The sequence below is a fragment of the Poecilia reticulata genome, linkage group LG1 (genome assembly GCF_000633615.1).
Source record: "Poecilia reticulata strain Guanapo linkage group LG1, Guppy_female_1.0+MT, whole genome shotgun sequence".
Taxonomy (NCBI): domain Eukaryota; kingdom Metazoa; phylum Chordata; class Actinopteri; order Cyprinodontiformes; family Poeciliidae; genus Poecilia; species Poecilia reticulata.
In genome coordinates this window covers 12,662,437-12,681,056 of record NC_024331.1, presented here as the reverse complement: position 1 = coordinate 12,681,056, position 18,620 = coordinate 12,662,437, and the positions used below count along the sequence as shown (strand labels likewise).

Sequence of the window (18,620 nt, the reverse complement as noted above, 5' to 3'; positions counted from 1 at the left end):
AATCTGAGGACTCACTGGTTTTAGTTTCCAGTGATTTATCAATCATCAACACTGCATATTAACATGAAGTCCTGCTTACAGGTAGCTAAATAATAATAGGTCAAACGAGCCTAACTCTCAACAATAGAGCCATCATGTGGTGTTGAAAGAATCAAATGGCTGAAAACATCTGAGAGGAAACTGTGAAGTCTCCACAGTTCCAACAAAAGAGCCAAGCGACCGTSGGAAATCGATCCGAATGTGACGAACAGTTGAGCCGAGGCACATGACCGTGTGGCCTCTGCTCCWCGTCATGGACACCAACATTTAACAACAAACAATAAACAAAATCATCTCAACGAAGCCAATATTTTATTATACTTTGTGTACATTTATTTCTATTAGACTTGTTCAAGTAAAGCAGTCAGTCTCGCGGCCGCAGTTTGTCATCGTACTCTTTGTTTTTTTGTTGTTTTTTTACAGGAAGTTATTTTCCTCTTTCACTTTTCGTCATGGAGCCCGAGTGATCCGTAGCCGTTCATCAGCGCCAGTTTCAGGTGACTGTTTGGAGTCGGCTCCTCCTTCTGGACGCTGCTTTTGGTTGCGAACATCTGGCTGATCTCCAGGAAGGTTTTGTTCTTGGTCTCAGGAATGACCCAGATGGTGTAGGCAGCCACGCCCCAGCAGATCGTGCAGAAGATCAGGTAGCAGTACGGGCCCGTTGCGTCCTAACGAGGGGACAACGCAAAGTAATCCAAAAGGGTACAGAAGCTGACTTTAAATAATGTAGCAATTTTTGCTTAGCTAATTTTTCAAAAATGTGTTTGATAGTCATTTTTAGATGTTCAAACCAGGTTTGTGTTGCATGACATCGCATCAATTTTGTCAACCTAAATGACATTTGGAAATTATAAGTTTACAGTAAAAACAAACAAACAAAAAGTACAACCAGGAAGGTTAGGATCTATGAATCAACAGAAAGTTAAAAACCTGCTCTTTGGAGACCCACAAAAACAAATCCGTCTATCCATCCACCCACCCAATTCTTCTGGATCTGAAGGAGTTCGTTGGCCAGAGGAGATTTATGGTCCCCACTTCAGCCGAGTCCTTTTGATGCACGGGAGCAGCTCACTTACTCGAAGCTGTCTTTCAGAACAACCTCATTTCTGTCACTTTTAAAGTGACTGATTAACTTTGTGTTSGTCAGGAAAGTATTTATGTCTCTCAGCTGTAGGTCATGGTCGSAGCAGAGACGGATCGGTGAAGGCAAAGGCCTTCGTTACTACAAATGAGGCCCTAATCTGCACCTTTCACTCCATCCTACCAAGACACAGAGACTCTTGAACTCTTCTTCTGGTTGAGAAAAACAYATAAGCACCAGTGGACTGTGATATTCTCGGTTTAGGTGGTCTGACATCGTTTGCAGATGAGCTGTGCTTTCTCCACTTTTTGATGAACAGAGCCGAGTGAGATGTTAAAAGCTTCATGTTTTAAACTTGAAAATTTCTGCCTTAAATTTCTCCACATCTTTCTCCCTAACCTGTCTYTGCTCCTACTCGGTCTTCATGATGCTGTTTGTTCACTGATGTTCTCTAACMAACCTCTGAGGCTTTCACGGAAACAGTCGGATRYCRCGTGTTTCAGATATGAACATATTTCTAAAAAATTACATAGATCTGTCTCCTTCCAGTTCACTAAAAGTGCTAATTTGTGTTCATCTTTCACGTAAAATCCCAGTACAATGCACAGAAGTTTCTGGTTCTTCAATAACAAGATCTGTATATACATACATAAAAAAAAAAACACGACAGACCATTCTGGCTAACAATAAGTCATCTGAATCTTGTCCTCCGGAATAGAGAAGTTTCAAACCATGACTGGATCCGAGGAGAACTGAAAGACCTTTGCATTGTTAAAGTTCAGACTCGGTTTCTGACCTCGAGGAAGGGAAAGACGAAGCCGATGGTGAAGTTGGACAGCCAGTTGAGGCAGCCGGCCACGGTGTAGGCGGACGGTCGGTGCGACTGCTTGAAGAGCTCGGCTGTGATCAGGAATGGAACGCCGGCTGGAAAGACAAGACGAAAAAAGTGGCCGTGTTAAAGTAAAAACCAGAACTGCTGTGTCTTTTTGGTGAAATTTATAGGCTCGATCCGACAGAGCATCCAGTCATCGCACAAATCCAGTTTAATTACCCGGTGCTGTTATGAAATTAACACCAGCAACTTCATTCATCAAGTAGTTTATCGATATTCCCTCTCTGGCCTGTCTACTAGCCTTCGCTCAAAATTAATAAATGGTAACAAAAGCCAAAGTGCTATTAAGTTACACCCATGTATTTCATTTAGTGTCTGCTATTGCAGGCAGGAAGATGGCCGACATCGTCTAGAAGAGGCGGGCAGTAAGTGTGAAAAGACGGCAGCGTTAGCCGGGACGTCTACAAGTGTCTGGGTGACATCAGAGGGTGGCTCTGCTTTAAACATTTCTCATTGTTAGATTGTGCCTTAGCCAAAGCTCTAATGATCATCTTCCAGAATGATGTCCTCATTATCTGTGGCTGCTAACAGCAGACAGAGAGGTTTAGTACTGTCAGATGAATAACTATGGGCCATCATTTGTCAACATGCTCTACGTGAGAGCAAGGTTTCCTCCGAAAGAAACCGTATTCATCACAGGGAAGCTTGTGAACAATGAGCCATTAAAGGTCTAATTGCAGGAACAGAGATCCTCCTTCTTGTTCTGGGGTATAGATTTTTGCCGCGTTGATGAATGACGCTACGTACACCAGATTTGGCCCGATTCATCATCCTCACGGGTCCGCTTGATGTGGTGGTAAACTAACGCCTCGTAATTCTCTTCCCTCGTCTCATCTAAATGGCTACAGGAATGGATGTAGTGTGGCAGCGCAGATTTCCTAATTTACAAGAGTAATGAAATACAATATCTCTTCATGCTCTCGCAGGGAGGAGGCGGGGAGCGGAGGCTGAGCTCCTGCTGTTCCTCRAGCTTCCAGTAGGGAGCAGTGTCACCTTAAACTCAAGGGCTGCCTCTGCTGACGGAGAGGGTTCAGATTGAGGTCTGGGAGTGTTTTCTCCTTCTCCTGTGAAGTAAAAATCGGAGGATATGATGGAGTTTTGATATTACCTGGGCCTATGCAGAAGCCAGCGATGATCCCCACAACGCAGCCCACACTGATGTAGCTCATGAAGGGAAACTGCGCCTGCAAAGCCACGGAAATTTGCGCACTTTCTAATGACTATCCATTTAATTGCACTCAATCATTTTGATTATAAGATACCAGAAACATAATTTGTACCATGTGGTGCTCCTTGACATTTACTTAATATGACACATAATTACCTTCTTGCTTGTATCGTTATTGTTTACAGGCACAAACAAGACAGGGGAAGAGGCAAATTATAGATATCTCAACTTACTGAYTCCAATATTCCTGTTTAGTGAAGAGCACACAGGTTTTTTTAAGACGCAGTCACTGCAGACGTACCTGGAGGAGGACGGACACGGTGATTCCCGCACAGCAGAGACCCATGAAGAGGAACCCACCGATAATCAGAGGTCGTCTGCCCACACGCTCGATGGTGAAACACTAAACAATGTAAGAGGARGTGGTGAGTGGCTGCAACTGTAGACAAATACAACGTGCAGAAACATTTCCACCATTCATCTTCTGTGTTTTAATGTCCGCATTAGTGTGCAAAAGTCTTGAGTTAACTCTTGAATTTCTCTGTGTTTACTTTTAAGAAGTCAATTTTTTTACGGTGGCACTGATGATCTTTTCTTAACGTTTTGGAAAAATAAGGCATTTAAAGCCTTTTCTTTGGACTTTGGCTGCTCTTTTCCATTCATTTTCTACAGCATCAGACCATTTTCAGAAGAATGTCATTTATTCTCTAAACTGTGGCTCACCTAGACTTATTCAGCCACAAAAATAAACGTTTAGACATTTTACCAGCAATTACAGCTCGGTTTGTCTCAACTTCTTCCACCTTATCCGTTTTAAATAAAGAATAAAACAAAGTTTGATTGTCTGAAAAATAACATTTTAACAACAAAACGGGATTTGAAAGAGCTATTAGATGAAATCAATAGACGATAATCAGACCCACTCCATATCTGTTGACTCTCAGTTGAGTAACAGTTTTTAAACCTTGTTGTTGAACCTGTATAGTACAATAATAACAAACTAAAATCAATCTGCAGTTAATTAACAGGGTTTCATGTCAGCTGACAGTCTAAGAGACGCTGCTCATTGCTTTCTTTCATCTTGCAGTATTGGTGGGTGGTGCTTCTTTAGTTTCCTCATCACGACTGTCATTGGGTTTTTATTCATCATTTGTCTTTAGTGTAATCAGAACAAAGTGGATTAACCTTCTTTCAGCCAGCTGACTTGCAGTGTGCAGAAACACGTGGACAACGTCACATTATTCTACATTCCAAATGGCCGGAGAAAAACTCTGTCACTCCTTCACCTTTTATGGCATCTAGTTAAACGTTTTTGAAACAATGAAATGATACAATTGAAGATTTTAGCAGTTTTTAAGCACTAGAAAACACTGGCACCAGTAACTCCATCCTGCTTTATCTGGATCTGGATCCAACACTGAGATCAGATCAGATCATAAAACTGAGACTTTTTGCTACAGAAAAAAAAAACAAAAGAACAATGAAGAAGACATTACTAACAAAAACACAATGAAAGGTATTAAAAACACAATTTTAAAGCATTTTCTAGTGGAGTTTAAATCAAGCTAATGTCTGTACACTTGATGAAGAATTATTTGAAATAATCTGCGGTTCAATAAAGCCGATCACAAACCGATAAACGCCGCATCAAAACGTCCGCTCACCCCCAGCATCCCAGCGAGGACCTCTATGGCTCCAGTTCCCACCGTCGTGTACTGAATGTGAGGTTCTGGGATTCCCGCATTCCTGAATATTTCATTTGTGTAGAACCAGATCTGAAATTCAGAAAAAAAAAAAAGTTTATCAGAATGAATCCGACGGATTAGAAACTCAGAATTAGATTATCTCGTTTTCTAAGGAGCCAAAACTCCCGTCTTGTTATTTTGCGCTTTCGCTTGATTCATTATGCCGATCGCTTTCATTAGTCCCACCATCACTTATGTGTTTGAGGTTCTGCGTTTCATGAGCATGGATTGCTGACAAGTGCTCCCCTTGAAATTAATTTGTGCGTTCTCATCAATCACATTTTACCGGAGCGGCATCCATCATTGATGAGGTGAGGACAGAAATGTGATCGGCGCAGTTCAACCCCTGTCTCGTTGATTTAGTAACCAAACACATCGCATTTCATCAACATAACAACTTTGAAAACATGCAGACACGTGTGTCTGGTTACAGTGAAATAACATTTCCTCATGTGCTTTTTAAAGAAAACGTCATGTGGTTCATTTGCAAAATCTTTTTTTTTTTTTTTCCCCAGCTATTCTTTTGTATGTTTATTCCTGACGGGTTCCGCACCATTTTGCTGTTGATGATCCGATTTGGGTCAAGTTCAGAAAAAGTTCAAATCTGTGTTTGTTGTTGCATGTCATATTTTTATGACAAATGCATGTCATAAAATGTATGACATGCATCTATTTTACTGTTTTATCTCCAAATATGATCCAAATATAATCCAGTGCAACAAACGACCACAACTTTAGTAAATAAAGTTGTTGAGAAATTCCTGGTAAATTCACACGTCTGGGCAAAGAGATCATTCATCAGAAAAGCTGCCAAATTGTCCATCAAAATTTTGGTCTGAGGTCAAAATCAAACTTTTCTGCAACTTCCTACAATAATGGCCTTTGTTACCATAAAGAAAATATACAATTGCCACATCTTTTATGCCAAAAGATGTTTTAAGATAATAATAAAAAAAACATTTGGCACAAAATGACTCAGGCCATTATTTTAGGAAGGTAGCAAAAATGATTTTTAGGCAGAAAATGAACAGCCTTAGCAAATCCCCACAACCCTAAAACCTCATGGTGGCAGCATCATGCTGTGATGACGCTTAACAGGGGCAGTGTTAGGGGTCAGAGGTCATTACAGGGCAATCATAGAGGAAGATCTGCTTCAGACAAGAGCAGCTGTTCAACTTGCAGCTGGGGAACCACGCCTCAAACCAGCCAGAGCTACAACTTAGTGGTTCACAGTATATCTATGCATCAAGACCAAAACTTAATGGAGGATATGTGGTGATACCTGAAAACTCTCCAGCCTGGCTGACTGATGTGACTTATTTCAGTGTTGAGATGTGAAAAGCTGGTAGAGACAAACCCCAGCGGACCTCGTCCAGATTTATGCAACTGTTGGCTGAAGTGTTGGGTTCATTCGGATTTAACTTTGAGAAATGTTCTGCCGTTTGCTTTTTGCTTTCTGTTCATTTAGCATTTTTAACTGAGGCCTGAAGAGTCTGAAATGAAGCTCTTGATAAGCAGCAGTAACTCCCACTATTTCCATCCCAGCATTGTGTTAGCATGAACCTGTATGCTCCAGAAAATGCTAACATTTTTCTGAGTGATGCTGATTTTAATGATCAATGGGTCTAATTCAACATTTCAAATATTTTAAAGTTACATTCATTCCCAGTCCGGTTCCACGCAATGAGTAAGATAGGCTGATAGTTTCCGTCCTAACTTTAGATAAGAGCAGATAATAAATCATTAACTGAAATACATGTTTTCAGAGTTTTAGCCTGGTGTTTTTAATCTGCGTTTGTGAAGCCTTGCAGAGTTCCTGCGTGGAGCAGCTGGGACCGAGCGGCCCAGCAGGAGGCCCCCGCCCTGCTGGGAAACGATGCCACCGTGAGCCAGCACGCCTGGAGCTCCCATCCACACGAAGCAATGAGCACAAAGATGGGCTCCACTTTGGGCGGACCTTGTTAGGTGAGGTTGCAGTGAGAAAGATAATGAGGCGTGATCGTGTCGCCCTCAGCTTAGTTATTCGGCGGGTGTAGTAGTACTGTGCGACTCTGTGATGTATGGACAGAAGGAAGGAGCCCAGCTGGGATCCGCAGCAGTATTGAGTTCTCGTTTTGTTTTTGTTTTTTTGCGTGAAGCGCACAGAGCGCTGCACTTCATCCAAAATGAAAACAAAAAACACAACGGAGCCGCTGCTCTGTTCCCCACTCACTGCATCGATCCCAGACAGCTGCATCCCGATGTTGACCACCACGATGGTGAGGACCTGCCAGCGGACGGAGCGGTCCATGAGCAGACGGCGGACAGAGAGGGTCTTGATGGAGGAGAGCGACCGCTGTTCCTCCTGCATCTCCTCCACCTCGGCCTGGATGTTTCCTTTTTTGCGGAAACACTTGAGGGCTGGAGAACAGACGCAGCTTCTGAGTTTTACAGCACACGAAACTGAAACGACAGAGAAAAGAAGTGCCGTCTCTGACCTGAAACGGTCGCGTGGACATTTCCTTTCTCGATCAGCAGGTACCGTGGACTCTCTGGAAACCATGGCAACAGCATCAGCTGGACCAAAGTAGGAAACAATACGAGGGAGAGGAGCAGCGGCCAATGTTCTTCCTGTGTGAAGAAACGCCAAAAAACAAAAACAAAAAACTTTTTGCTAAGTTTTTTTAACTATACTGTTGTTTCCGTAAGAAATACATAAAAATTAAACACACTGACAAATGAAAAAAAGACTTTTTTCCATGCAGCTACTCAATAACTGCTCACATTAGGGCTCAGATTGAAAGGTCTGAAAGCATAAACCAATATTTTTGCTTGGCCACATGTTGTAAAACTCCCCAGGGACGAGCTCAAACTTGAACATTATCTAATTATAGATCCGTTTGTTTACATGCTTCACCAAGCAACTTAAGCACATTTTTAAGTGATATGTAAACACGCAAGCCCACATACTTGTTTGTTTCAGTGGTGTGAATTCATTATCTGGATGGGTTTGTTTAGCTTTTCCTGTCATTTGCAAAGTTCGGAATTTCTTCAAGTAAGTTTCAAGAAAACTAACGACAAATTTATTCTTTTATTTGCCGGATCTGGAGGGCCGGAGTTCTGCGACCTTTAGATAGGTTTCTACTTCAACACACCAGAGTCTATTAATGGGCTATTAGCAGGACTCTGGAGAACCTGACTGCCAACAGAGGAGGTGATTCAGGTGTGTTGGACATGTAGAAGCTACGGAACACCGGGTTTGATTGTTTTTAATCCCAGTTTTTAAAACGTTCCGATAGGAATAAGAATATTAGGAAAAAGAATAACAAGGCAGGCTGACTCAGACACAGTGCACAACATTTGGTACCTTTCCCAACAGCTCAGAGAGCCCAAGAATCTGAGCACTGAAGACTCCCAGACAGATGTGGATGCTGGGAACAAGGCCCAGAAACCCGCGTAGGTTCTTGGGGGCGATCTCTCCGAGGTACATCGGCACCACGCTGAGAGAGATCCCTGAAGAAAAAACAGAAAACATCGGATCGATGCGTCACACCATGTGCTCATGAAGAGAGCGATTTCTCAGGATTTCAAAAGTAGTGGCTTGTAGTCCGAAAAATACGGTAAATATCTTCTGTTTTTGATTGGGGTAGGCCTACCTGAATGGACCCCTGTGATGAAGCGTCCTGCGATGACCATGAAGGGATTCCTGAACCATCTGCTGAAGCCCATCAGAGACCCTCCGATGAACACCAGCACGGTGGACCGCACCAGAGTCCCTTTTCTGTTCAAACACATCACCCGTCACAGCTCATCGCTCGTAATTATTCAGAGGTCTTCAAAGACCGTCAGCGAAAGAAAGAGTCGTTTTTACAGGCAAAACAGGCAAGTAATCCATCCACATCCACTCTGACCTTCCATATTTAGTGACAAGTTTGCCCACCAGCAGAGCACCGGTCATCCCGCCGATGGCAAAGATGGACACAGTGAGGGAGTACAAGATTGTCAAGAAATGCTCGTCCGGGATCCAGTGATGTCGCTCGGTTAGCGTCTCGTTGTAGAAGGCTTTGATGTACTGGGGGAAGAGAAATCATTTTTAAAGCACTCCAAACAGCACTGAAGCAAAAGAATACACGGTTTAATAAAGAATCGAACACAAGTCTAATTCATTTCTGAAACAAAGCTGCCAAATTTGGGTGGAGCATAATGTGATGGGTAAAAAAAAAATAAAGTTCAAAATCTTTCACTCTTGTCTAAAATTTATTATGTCGCCCTCCAGCATTCCTCAGATTTTATTCAGTTTTAGCTGAAACTGCACTGAGGAGAAATGAAACTCAGTCTAGTTTTACTCCAGAGATTCAAACCATTTATGTGGCATCAATATGAACACAAGACAAATCAGCAGATCATTAGATAGAGGATATGTTATATAGCATAACATGTTTTCTGTTCAGTCCATAAAATAAGAAATGTGTCATAAGATGCACAATGACCTCTAATCGATATCAATACCAGCTTTTTTTCCTTTTTAAAGAAAGTCAGGATTTTAAATTAAAAGACGACATCATGATTCTCCAAGTTTAGCAGGGCGTTGTAAACTAGTCCTGCTTCGGAACGGGGTCATCCGCGTCCAAACAGGAATGTTCACAGCTTAGATGCAGCAAATCGGACGGAGAAGGAGCAGAACAGAACAAATGATGGATTAGGAGCTGAGGAGCATCAATGACACGCTGACGCAGCCACATGAGGAGCACGTTACAATCCGCGTTACGGAAGATGATCAAAACATTGTACTTTTATTTGATTACAGGGACGAGTTGTAATAGTGAAGCCAAGACCTTTGGTCAAAATCTTAAAAGTTTATGTATGGTTGAAAAAATGAAAACAAAAAGAGAAAAATTAAAGGAAGAATAAAGTCTGATTTGTGTAAAATTACAAAAAGGCTCTGTACACCATTGTTCGTCTTGCCAAAAGGAAGGCATACAGTTTTATACTGCAGAAACTCAAATCGTTTTTGTCTAGATTCTAGTTCAAAATAAGACACTTGAAATAAGACGAAAATAACTTACAAGTAACTTTTCAGCAAGAAATAAGAGCTTGTTTTAAGTTGATAATTCATTAGTATTGTTGAAAAAGCACTAATTCCACTGCCACTTTTTAAGCATGGTATAAATGAAGTCATTGTTAAGGAATTATTGATTAAAAACAAACTCATACCTTGCTGAAAAGTTACTTGTAATTTGTCTTATTTTAAGTAAGATATTTGCACTTGAAAGAATATTTTTTGCATTATAACATTTGAGGTCACCGTTTTCTCTTTCGTAGCCCTCAAAAAATATTTTATCCTGTTCCCTGCAAAAAATAAAAAATAAAAAAATGCAGCATTTAGCCAGTTTAATGACTGGATGTCCCCCACATCTTCCTCTGCTGCCAGTCCAAATCTGTAACACTGTTGAATTGCAGTCAGGGGCAGCATAAAGTCATCCTGATTGGCTGCACTTTTCAGGGCCTTGATAAACCACTAAATTAAAATCCACTGACTCAAAGATCCAGTGAAAGTTTTGAGTGTTGTGAGGACGATGCAGACGGTGGAGAAGCCCACCTCTGCAGGCGAGTTGACGACGGCCAAATTGAAGCCGTAGAGCAGGGAGCTGCCGAACGAGGCCAGGAAAGCCACCGCCAGCAGTGACCATGTGAGATGCTGCGGAGAGGAGAGCAAAGAAGCAAATGAGGAACAAAACAGACCCACTGTGACCTGTGCTGCACATTTTCCAACATGGAGAGAACTTTTACAGCATCATGTGGCTGCCAAACTAACATCTGACCTTTGCAATTATTAAACTGTGAACCAACAAAATTTTGTGTTATTTCCAAGATCACACAAACACTTGTGAGCTTAAAAAGTTTCTGTTTACGTCTCAATCACACTCAGCCTAAAAACATGACATGAAATCTTTTCTGAAGTTAAAACTTTTGCCCTCACAGAAGCAAAGGCCGCATGTGACGCTCTCTTTAGATTTTGAAAATAGACAAAAATAGGTCAAAATCTGCAAGATTCTAACTTTTTTCCAACTTCACATGTCCGTTCCTTCAGATGTTGCGGAATGACACTAGTATGAGTGTGAATGAGGGAAAAGTAGGCTGAGAGAACAAAAGCTGCTCAGTTCTTCAAATTAATCTAATTTGGCTCTAAATTGAGGAAGTTTCGAGCTCCGAATAGTTCAGAGGAGACAACGCTGAGCAGTCAGCATCAACCCAAGTAGGTTTTACTTTATCTAACATTCAACCTCTCGCCTCACGACTCCAGCCTTCCTCTCTGGTTGTGTTACATACAAGATGGTAGAACCTCTGTCACACAACAAACGACTTACTTTTTTTTTTTTGAGAAAATACGAGGTTAGAGGGACGAATAAGAGTGAACTCACCCCACTGATTTTTGCAGCATTTTCCTTTAACAACTCCTCTGCCATTTATGTCATGAATAATTCCTCCTCCGCTATAATCAGCTCGACGGAGACGAGGAGCAGCTCATCAAAGGGTCTCGTGAAAACTCCTCGCTCCGTGTCCCATTTGTAGATTCCTCCCATCGCTCATGTGGCGCAGAGGAGGCGCTTCCCGACGAAGGGCGGAATCGGCCGACTTATTATCAAACTCCTGATCCATTCCCAAACCAGCCGTGAATTGGTTCCACCGGATCCGGTCCATTAGAGATCACATGAGCCCTGTGGGTCATCCTGAAGAGCAACGCCAGCTGGTAACAAACAGCCAATGATGGAAAGGCTTGGCGTTTTTAATAAACATTTAAGGAGGAGAATCAGCAAGAAAAGATGCCGAAGAAACTGTCAAAAGTTAGCAAACGATGAACTCTGAGTCAGATTAAATTAAAGTGGGATGCTGTGTGAATTACCAGATAAGTCGATTCCACATAAAGTGTCATTATTATTCATTACAACATATGTGTATTACTGAATTAATCTGTTATGTTAAAGTGCTACTGTGATATTTTGTTTTTTTGTTAGAAAAAGCACATTTTTCTCTGAAATTATACTTTATTTCACCTAAATGTTGGGTTTCCTCCACCCAAGACTAAAACCTGTAAATCAGAGTTTCTCAACCTTTTTTGGGCCAGCGTTTGGATAAAGGGTAAATAAAGGATAAACCTGGATAAAGGGCCTAGCCTTTATCCAGGTCCCTCACCGCCCCCCACCAAAGAATTTGCAGGCTACTTTGCACTGACCATTATTTTATCATTAATATAACTATCACTATTGTAGATGTTTTGATTTTTATGCTTGCTTCTGTATTTATTATCAAAAATAATACGTATAATAATATAAAAATAATACAGGCGCCTACGAAAAATGAAATGAACATTCAAGTTAAAATTGGTAGGCTTAACAGCAGCCAATCAGAGTGGAAAAAATATTCTTATTTTGTGCCATTTTCTAGTTGTTAAATCTTGCACAAAATGAGCAGATAAAAGATGTACAGCAATGCAAGTTTAAACTTTGAACTATTTGCAAAACAACTGAGCTCTGCAACATTAAAACATGGATAGAACTGTAACTGCATTAATCATAGCTCTTCTTCTCTTCAGTGTTTCTGTGGGTTTCTGGTGGTGCAGCTCTGTGCTGCCTTCAGGAGAATGGGACATCAGAGTATCATCCATAAAACTTCACTCACATGGCATTTAATGTGAAAACCAGAGCTTTCAGTGGAAAAACAAAAGTTCCAGATCCTTTTAATGCCATACAAATATGAGACAGAAACATGGATTATATCTTTATATAGACCTGTATATTGATTATAGATTAATAGTTTTACAGGACAGAAATTACAAAGAACAAATCTGGTTCTTAATCAAATCCTAATGAGTCAAATTGAAAGTGTCATGGAGTCACTGAACACCACCATGACAATAACACTGACATGAAAAATAATATTGAATAAACAAACATATCAAATCTAATTAAAAACATACATAAGTGATCAGTTATTTACTGTTATGGTCTGTAAGATATATTTATTCTCAGTACTAGATGTGGTCTCAACAAACCCATGGCACYTCAACAWTATTWTACCTTTTATCTGGAAATAGTGTCTGTTTATTCTTGCCATACAGTCCTCTGTATTAATTATTGCTCAAAAGATCTTGCCATACCAGTTTATTCCTCTGTATTTACTTTAGTTTCTTAGTTTATTCTTGCATTTTGTTCTTCATTCATTTCCATTTAGTTTCCTTTGATTAATATTATCCTCTCTTGGTTTATTACTATGTCCACTTTAGTTTCTTTCCTGTTGCTAGATTTATTTTATCGTTTATTGACCACCATTAATTTTCACTCATCACCTGCTGCGCCGCCTAATCCTCATGTGTTTCACATCATGTGTTAATTTTTCACTGTTCAGCGTCGGATTCTCTGTTTTTCACATCTAGTTCGTCGCTCCGTTTAATGTCCAGTTTCTCCTGTTTCAGAGTTTTGCTCAATGTGCTCGTCTCTTTTTTTTAAGCCCCTAAGGTGCAGGGCGGTCGGGAAGCGTATCGATGGGGAAAAGGCAGACTGACATAAACCTTTTAAAACAACGGAAACAATTTCTGCATTCTGATTATTGAAATTTTAAAGTGCTGTGGTACCGTTGTTCTATCACCACCGTTTCATACCGGACCACTTACAGCACAGGTGTTAACGCTATAAAAACGCTCTCTACCGTGGTATCACCCATGGAGGGATTTCTTTATTTCTTTATTTAAATAGGTTCATTTTTCAGAGGGATACACAGTGAGAGTATCGTGATTTTAGCTACAGCAGGAGAACGGAGCTGCGCCAAGAAGCCAACAGAAGCTAACAAACACTGAATAGGAGATGAACTGCCATCGATACAGTTGCAGCCAAAACTGATTTAATGTTACACAATACAGTTTTACCAAGTTGCTCAAAGTCTAAACTGGCATTGTTATGCATTTAAGGTGTAAAGTTTACCTTCGACCAAACGCCCCCCAAAGGCATCCCAGCGCCCCCCTTTTGTAAAAATGTCCGCCAGCGCCCCCTGCCGTCCTCTGAACGCCCCCTGGGGGGAGGTACCGCCCACGTTGAGAACCGCTACTGTAAATGAAGCGTCAGCACATCACCAACCTGACGAGCTCTGTGTTCATTTGTCGCTCTTGACTCTGAGGAGACTTTGGCAATAGTCTCTACTGCCTCCTACATGATTCTTGCACTGCACTGAAGTTTATCCTTCTGATTCAAATATGTGACTTCAAATCAAATACAGTGTGGTGCACACATGAAACTGCATTCAACATGGTCTTTGGGTTTTCTTCACATTTATTTGAATTTACAGCCGTGAGTTTTACGTTTGTTGCAATCATTTTGGTTCTCGTGGTTTTATCCTGATCAATCCCTTCAGTCTTTTCCAACTTTTCTCTGGTTGTTCTTTAGTTTTTCTTGCTTCCTGCTCTCCTCTCACACCTGGTCCTCATTGTTTATTGCCACACCTGTTGCTCATTTAGGTAATTACTCCCCCTGGTTGCAAAAAGGCACATTTTTTTGTATTGCTCAATAAACATTTGCTTGGCTCTAATCGATCTGCTTGTCAGAATTCAGGTTCTTTCTTTCTGACTTTTGCATTTGCAAGTAGCTTCTTGCAACAGGTGCTGTCATTTGACAGAGTTGTTTAACTCATCAGACCGTGTGAAAACTTCAGCCGCTACGGAAATCTGGGGCGTCGTTTTGGTTTTAACTTTAGGATTAATGGAGCGACTTTGCAATAATGTTCCCGGTGAAAGGTTTTTCCCAAAAACGTGTGAACTGTTCAGGTTTTCCACAGCTTTTGTTGCTGAGAAGTTTTATACAACGTACCAGCAGCGGTGGCCCTCCCTCCCAGAGGAGCGTATATTTTACTGTCTGTAAAGTATACGCTCAGATAAACCCAGGTCTGAACTGCGAGATTCAAAAATGTTGGATTCACATGACTTTTCTTTAAGGTGTTAAAGCTCACGCTGGTTAAGTGTAAAACATCAATTGTGCTGTGAATTATCGACTTTGCTTACAGTGATTGTTGTCAACACCTGCTGCTGTCGTCTGATAAAATTCCTAAAAAGAAAAATACCAGAACGTGGAATTTAGGGGAACGCTTTGATTACTTTTTAATGAAGGAGGATCAAACTGATATTTTCATCCATCAACAAGACCCATTTAACCTTTGAGCAGTCATGATGGGCTTGTGGTCATCTTGTCAGGTCTATAAAAAAGACCTAAAGTACACACAGTTCACCACTCCATGGTATATTAATCCCAAAGTGTAAAAAGGAGCAGAGCACAGCCCTTCATCATTTTTATTTATTTTTTGCCTCCTGCAACAGCTGCTGTAATGTAAAGTGTGTACATCATAAGTTATGAATATCAGTGTACTTTTTCAATATTCTAATTGATTACACTTCACCTTCTTGGTATGTAATAATTATTATGCCAACTGGTCTTTGTCTGTGAGCAGTCTCTCCTCTTCACTAAGAAATGGACGTATTGTTCTGGATTCACGGTTTTTACGTGACATCAGATCGTCAAGTCTAATTAGGCATTTCCTTGGCATTATGCAAAGGGTCCTGCATTAAGAAGTTCTGCATGTTGTAAAGGACCAGGACGTTTGCATTTCTTGCACATTTCCTCAAAGTAACTTCTCAAACTGTCAGGCAGAGGAGCTGCTCAGAGATTTTTCAGTAACAATAACTCATCTGTACTTATAAACCATGTTGAATAAAGACAATAGAAGGCCTGATATTGCTCTCTAAATATACGGTGAAATAGAGAGATAATTAGAAGATCATCACAAAAATCATAGCCTCTAAAAATGTTAGCAATAGACCGGTTGCATCTTCATCTACAATGTACCTACAGAACTCAAACATGCTACTCTGTTTTTAAATTAGAGACCAAATTGACATGACTCCACCTGCCAATCATTCTTGCGGGTTTGTCAGCAACTGACCAATCACCGTTCGCAGTTTGTCCCTTACTACAAGCACCGTCAACATTTCCGGGGTCCGTCGTCGTAGAGATATTGAGGAAAATTGTAGAAGAATTATGGTCCAATGTTGTCAGTTGTGAAAATACAATCCTGACAGCCGATACCCAGCGAGCGGAATACGATTTATTTAATTTCCAAAACCCGAACGGAGTCTGGAATGATGCTGGAAATGGATCAAGGCCTGCAGCCGAACTCATGTCCACAATGAACCTGCCATAGACGACCACATGTTCGTCTGTGTAAAGGTAGCTGGTGGTAAAACATCCATTTTTTTGTCATCACACTTATTGATAGTCAAATCAAAGGTTATTAAGTGAAGGTAGTTATGCTTGATTTTATGTGTGTAAATTCCAATGCTAGCTCTCTGCTGCTGTAACTGTGATATTTACATTTAAGCACCTTTTTTATACTAATGTTTATTTTTAAGCATTTTCTTGAACGCAATTTTTTTACAAGCCGGTTTTATTTAAGTCATTACTCACCCGTTTTGTATGTGCAAAATGCGTCCAATACAGCGTTCACACTCGCATCCAATGAGACTCTGTGCCCCTCATTTTCTTCTGGCTACTGACTTGGGCGCTAATGTTGATTTCTCTTTTGTGTCCCTCAAATAACCTTTCAGACCTGATGTAGGACTCATTGGAGAATTTTCTCACCTGCCGTCTTTGCCTTAGTATTTGGGTAATGTATTGAGTTTCCCTACCATTGCCATTACAACGCTGTTTGTCGAAGGTTTTTTTTTTTACTTCCGCATGTGGGCGGTTCAAGATGGCGTCATCCATCTTGAATCTCATTTACATTTATGAGATACAAGTCATGGCCGGAATATGTTGCTTTTTACTTTGTTTTTTAATTTGTTTTCTTGTCTTAACTGTCTTTTGACCTTTATTTTATGTTATTTTATCTATACAGCACTTTAGACCACGAGCTTTAGAGATAAATTTGACCTTCAGTTCTCTTACTTTGTGAACTGAATCATGACTGAAGGAACAAGACCTGTATACAAGCAGCTGCAGTTAAGATTGTGACGTCAGGTTGGTTCATTCCTGTAACTTCTTTTCTCCCCCTTTGGGTGTTTCCTGTGCATCCCACTCGGAGTAGAATCTGTTCAGACCCAGAACTTGCTGAATGACTTCATCTCCCATCTGGGAAACCAATACCTTCGTATTTCAGAAAAAAAAAAACTGCACTGAACTTTTTAAAATCCATAATGCATGATTGTTAGCAGAACTAACACTTTGTGTGTTTTGGACTGCTTGCACTGATTTATTATTATTATAATAATTTTGTTTGTCTAGTTGATCCGTTTTCCATCTCACACACAATTTGCAATCTTGGTGACCGTCTTCACCGCCTGACTAGGCTGAAAATCCAGAGAAGGAATCAGGGATGTTCGCTGCAAGAACATAATTTTTCCATAACTTACAAGAGGGACATCTTAAGATTATAATCAGGATCTGGAACTACATGATTTAATTTCCTCTCAGCAGTGGATAAGGTGTCATTTGATAAATTACCCATCAATAGTAGACAGGGGGAGGAGAGGGAAGACGGTTCGGGGAAGCGGTGTGTGTGTGTGGGTTCTTCATGTGTGTCTGCGTTTCATGGGAATGTGTGCATTTCCATGGACGTGTCTCCCCAGCGTGCTCGAGCTGCTGGGTCAGAATAACCTCACATTAGCAGCCTATTATTTCAATAAACCTCCTCTTGCATCCACTTGACAGATCATCTGCCTAGAAAAGCAGATATTGCGGCCTTTAATCAGTCAGCCCCCTCCGAGCCTGAGGAGTCTCTTGTGCAGTATTTAAATTCCTCATTTACTCTGTTGCAGGCGGGACGCGCCTGTCCCCTATTGTTCGCTCTGAATAAACTGGGGGGCTGATCGTGTTAAGTGCGGCCGTGATTGATGGCTGCTGATGAAATCTAATATGCTCGCCCCATGTCATCGTTTAGCAGAAATAAGATTAGAGACGGAAAGAGAGAAACGGGCTGAGAGAGACGCCGACAAAAGGTGGGAATCTGTTTAATGCAATGAGTGATAAAAGTGAGGATCGTTGAGCGAGACCAGGATGAATCCGGGACGTTTAGTCTTGTTTTAGTCGTATGTGGACACAGGCGCAACGACAAGCTACAAACATCTGCAAAGAAGCAGCAGCCCCAAAAATCTACATTGCAAAATGCATCTTTATGAGTATATATAGATTTGCTTGTGGGTGTTTAGTTCTGGATATGTTCTTCTTTTTCTTCTTATTATTGTTGTTGTCTGTTTGTCATCGTTGTTGACTTTAGTGCAACAACACTAAATATTACCAAGTATTTTTGTCTAATTGCTAGAGCAAAAATCTTAATGCATTCGGAATAAGACGAAACTAACTTACAAGTCAAGTATTCATTAGTTTATTTCACTTTTAACATGGGGGAAAAAATCTCTTGTTATAAGTGAAATAATCTGCCGGTGGATATTGTACTTTTTAAAAAGATCAATATTAAGAAATTATTGACTTATGACAAGCTCTAATCTTTAAGAAAAGTTACTTGTAAGTTAGCTTTGTCTTATTTCAAAGTGTGCTAAGATATTTGTACTGCATACAAAAATACTAGGTGAGATTTAGTGTTTTTTTACAGTGTTGGTTCCACTGTTGTCACTGGGAAAAAACAAAAAACGAGCTGTGTGTTGGGTCACAGGGTTCAGTT

General features: G+C 40.7%; 1 protein-coding gene across 3 annotated transcripts; it reads right to left on the bottom strand.

The window, feature by feature from the left end:
• Nucleotides 1-332: 332 nt before the first annotated feature.
• Nucleotides 333-16,606, bottom strand: slc2a15b (solute carrier family 2 member 15b). 3 transcript variants are annotated; one of them, XM_008409737.2, is made up of 13 exons: nucleotides 16,409-16,606; nucleotides 11,327-11,652; nucleotides 10,504-10,602; nucleotides 8,816-8,976; nucleotides 8,561-8,685; nucleotides 8,272-8,417; nucleotides 7,403-7,535; nucleotides 7,138-7,325; nucleotides 4,845-4,955; nucleotides 3,482-3,583; nucleotides 3,121-3,196; nucleotides 1,917-2,044; nucleotides 333-707 (listed from the first exon to the last, which is right to left on the bottom strand). In XM_008409737.2, the coding sequence occupies exons 2-13, from the start codon at nucleotides 11,369-11,371 to the stop codon at nucleotides 480-482; spliced, it is 1,542 nt and encodes a 513-aa protein (XP_008407959.1). In that variant the 5' UTR covers nucleotides 11,372-11,652; nucleotides 16,409-16,606; the 3' UTR covers nucleotides 333-479. The 3 variants fall into 3 exon arrangements, with proteins under 3 accessions (XP_008407959.1, XP_008407968.1, XP_008407976.1); XM_008409746.2 differs by having other exon boundaries at nucleotides 11,327-11,635; XM_008409754.2 differs by lacking the exons at nucleotides 10,504-10,602; nucleotides 11,327-11,652.
• Between the last annotated feature and the right edge of the window lie 2,014 nt (nucleotides 16,607-18,620).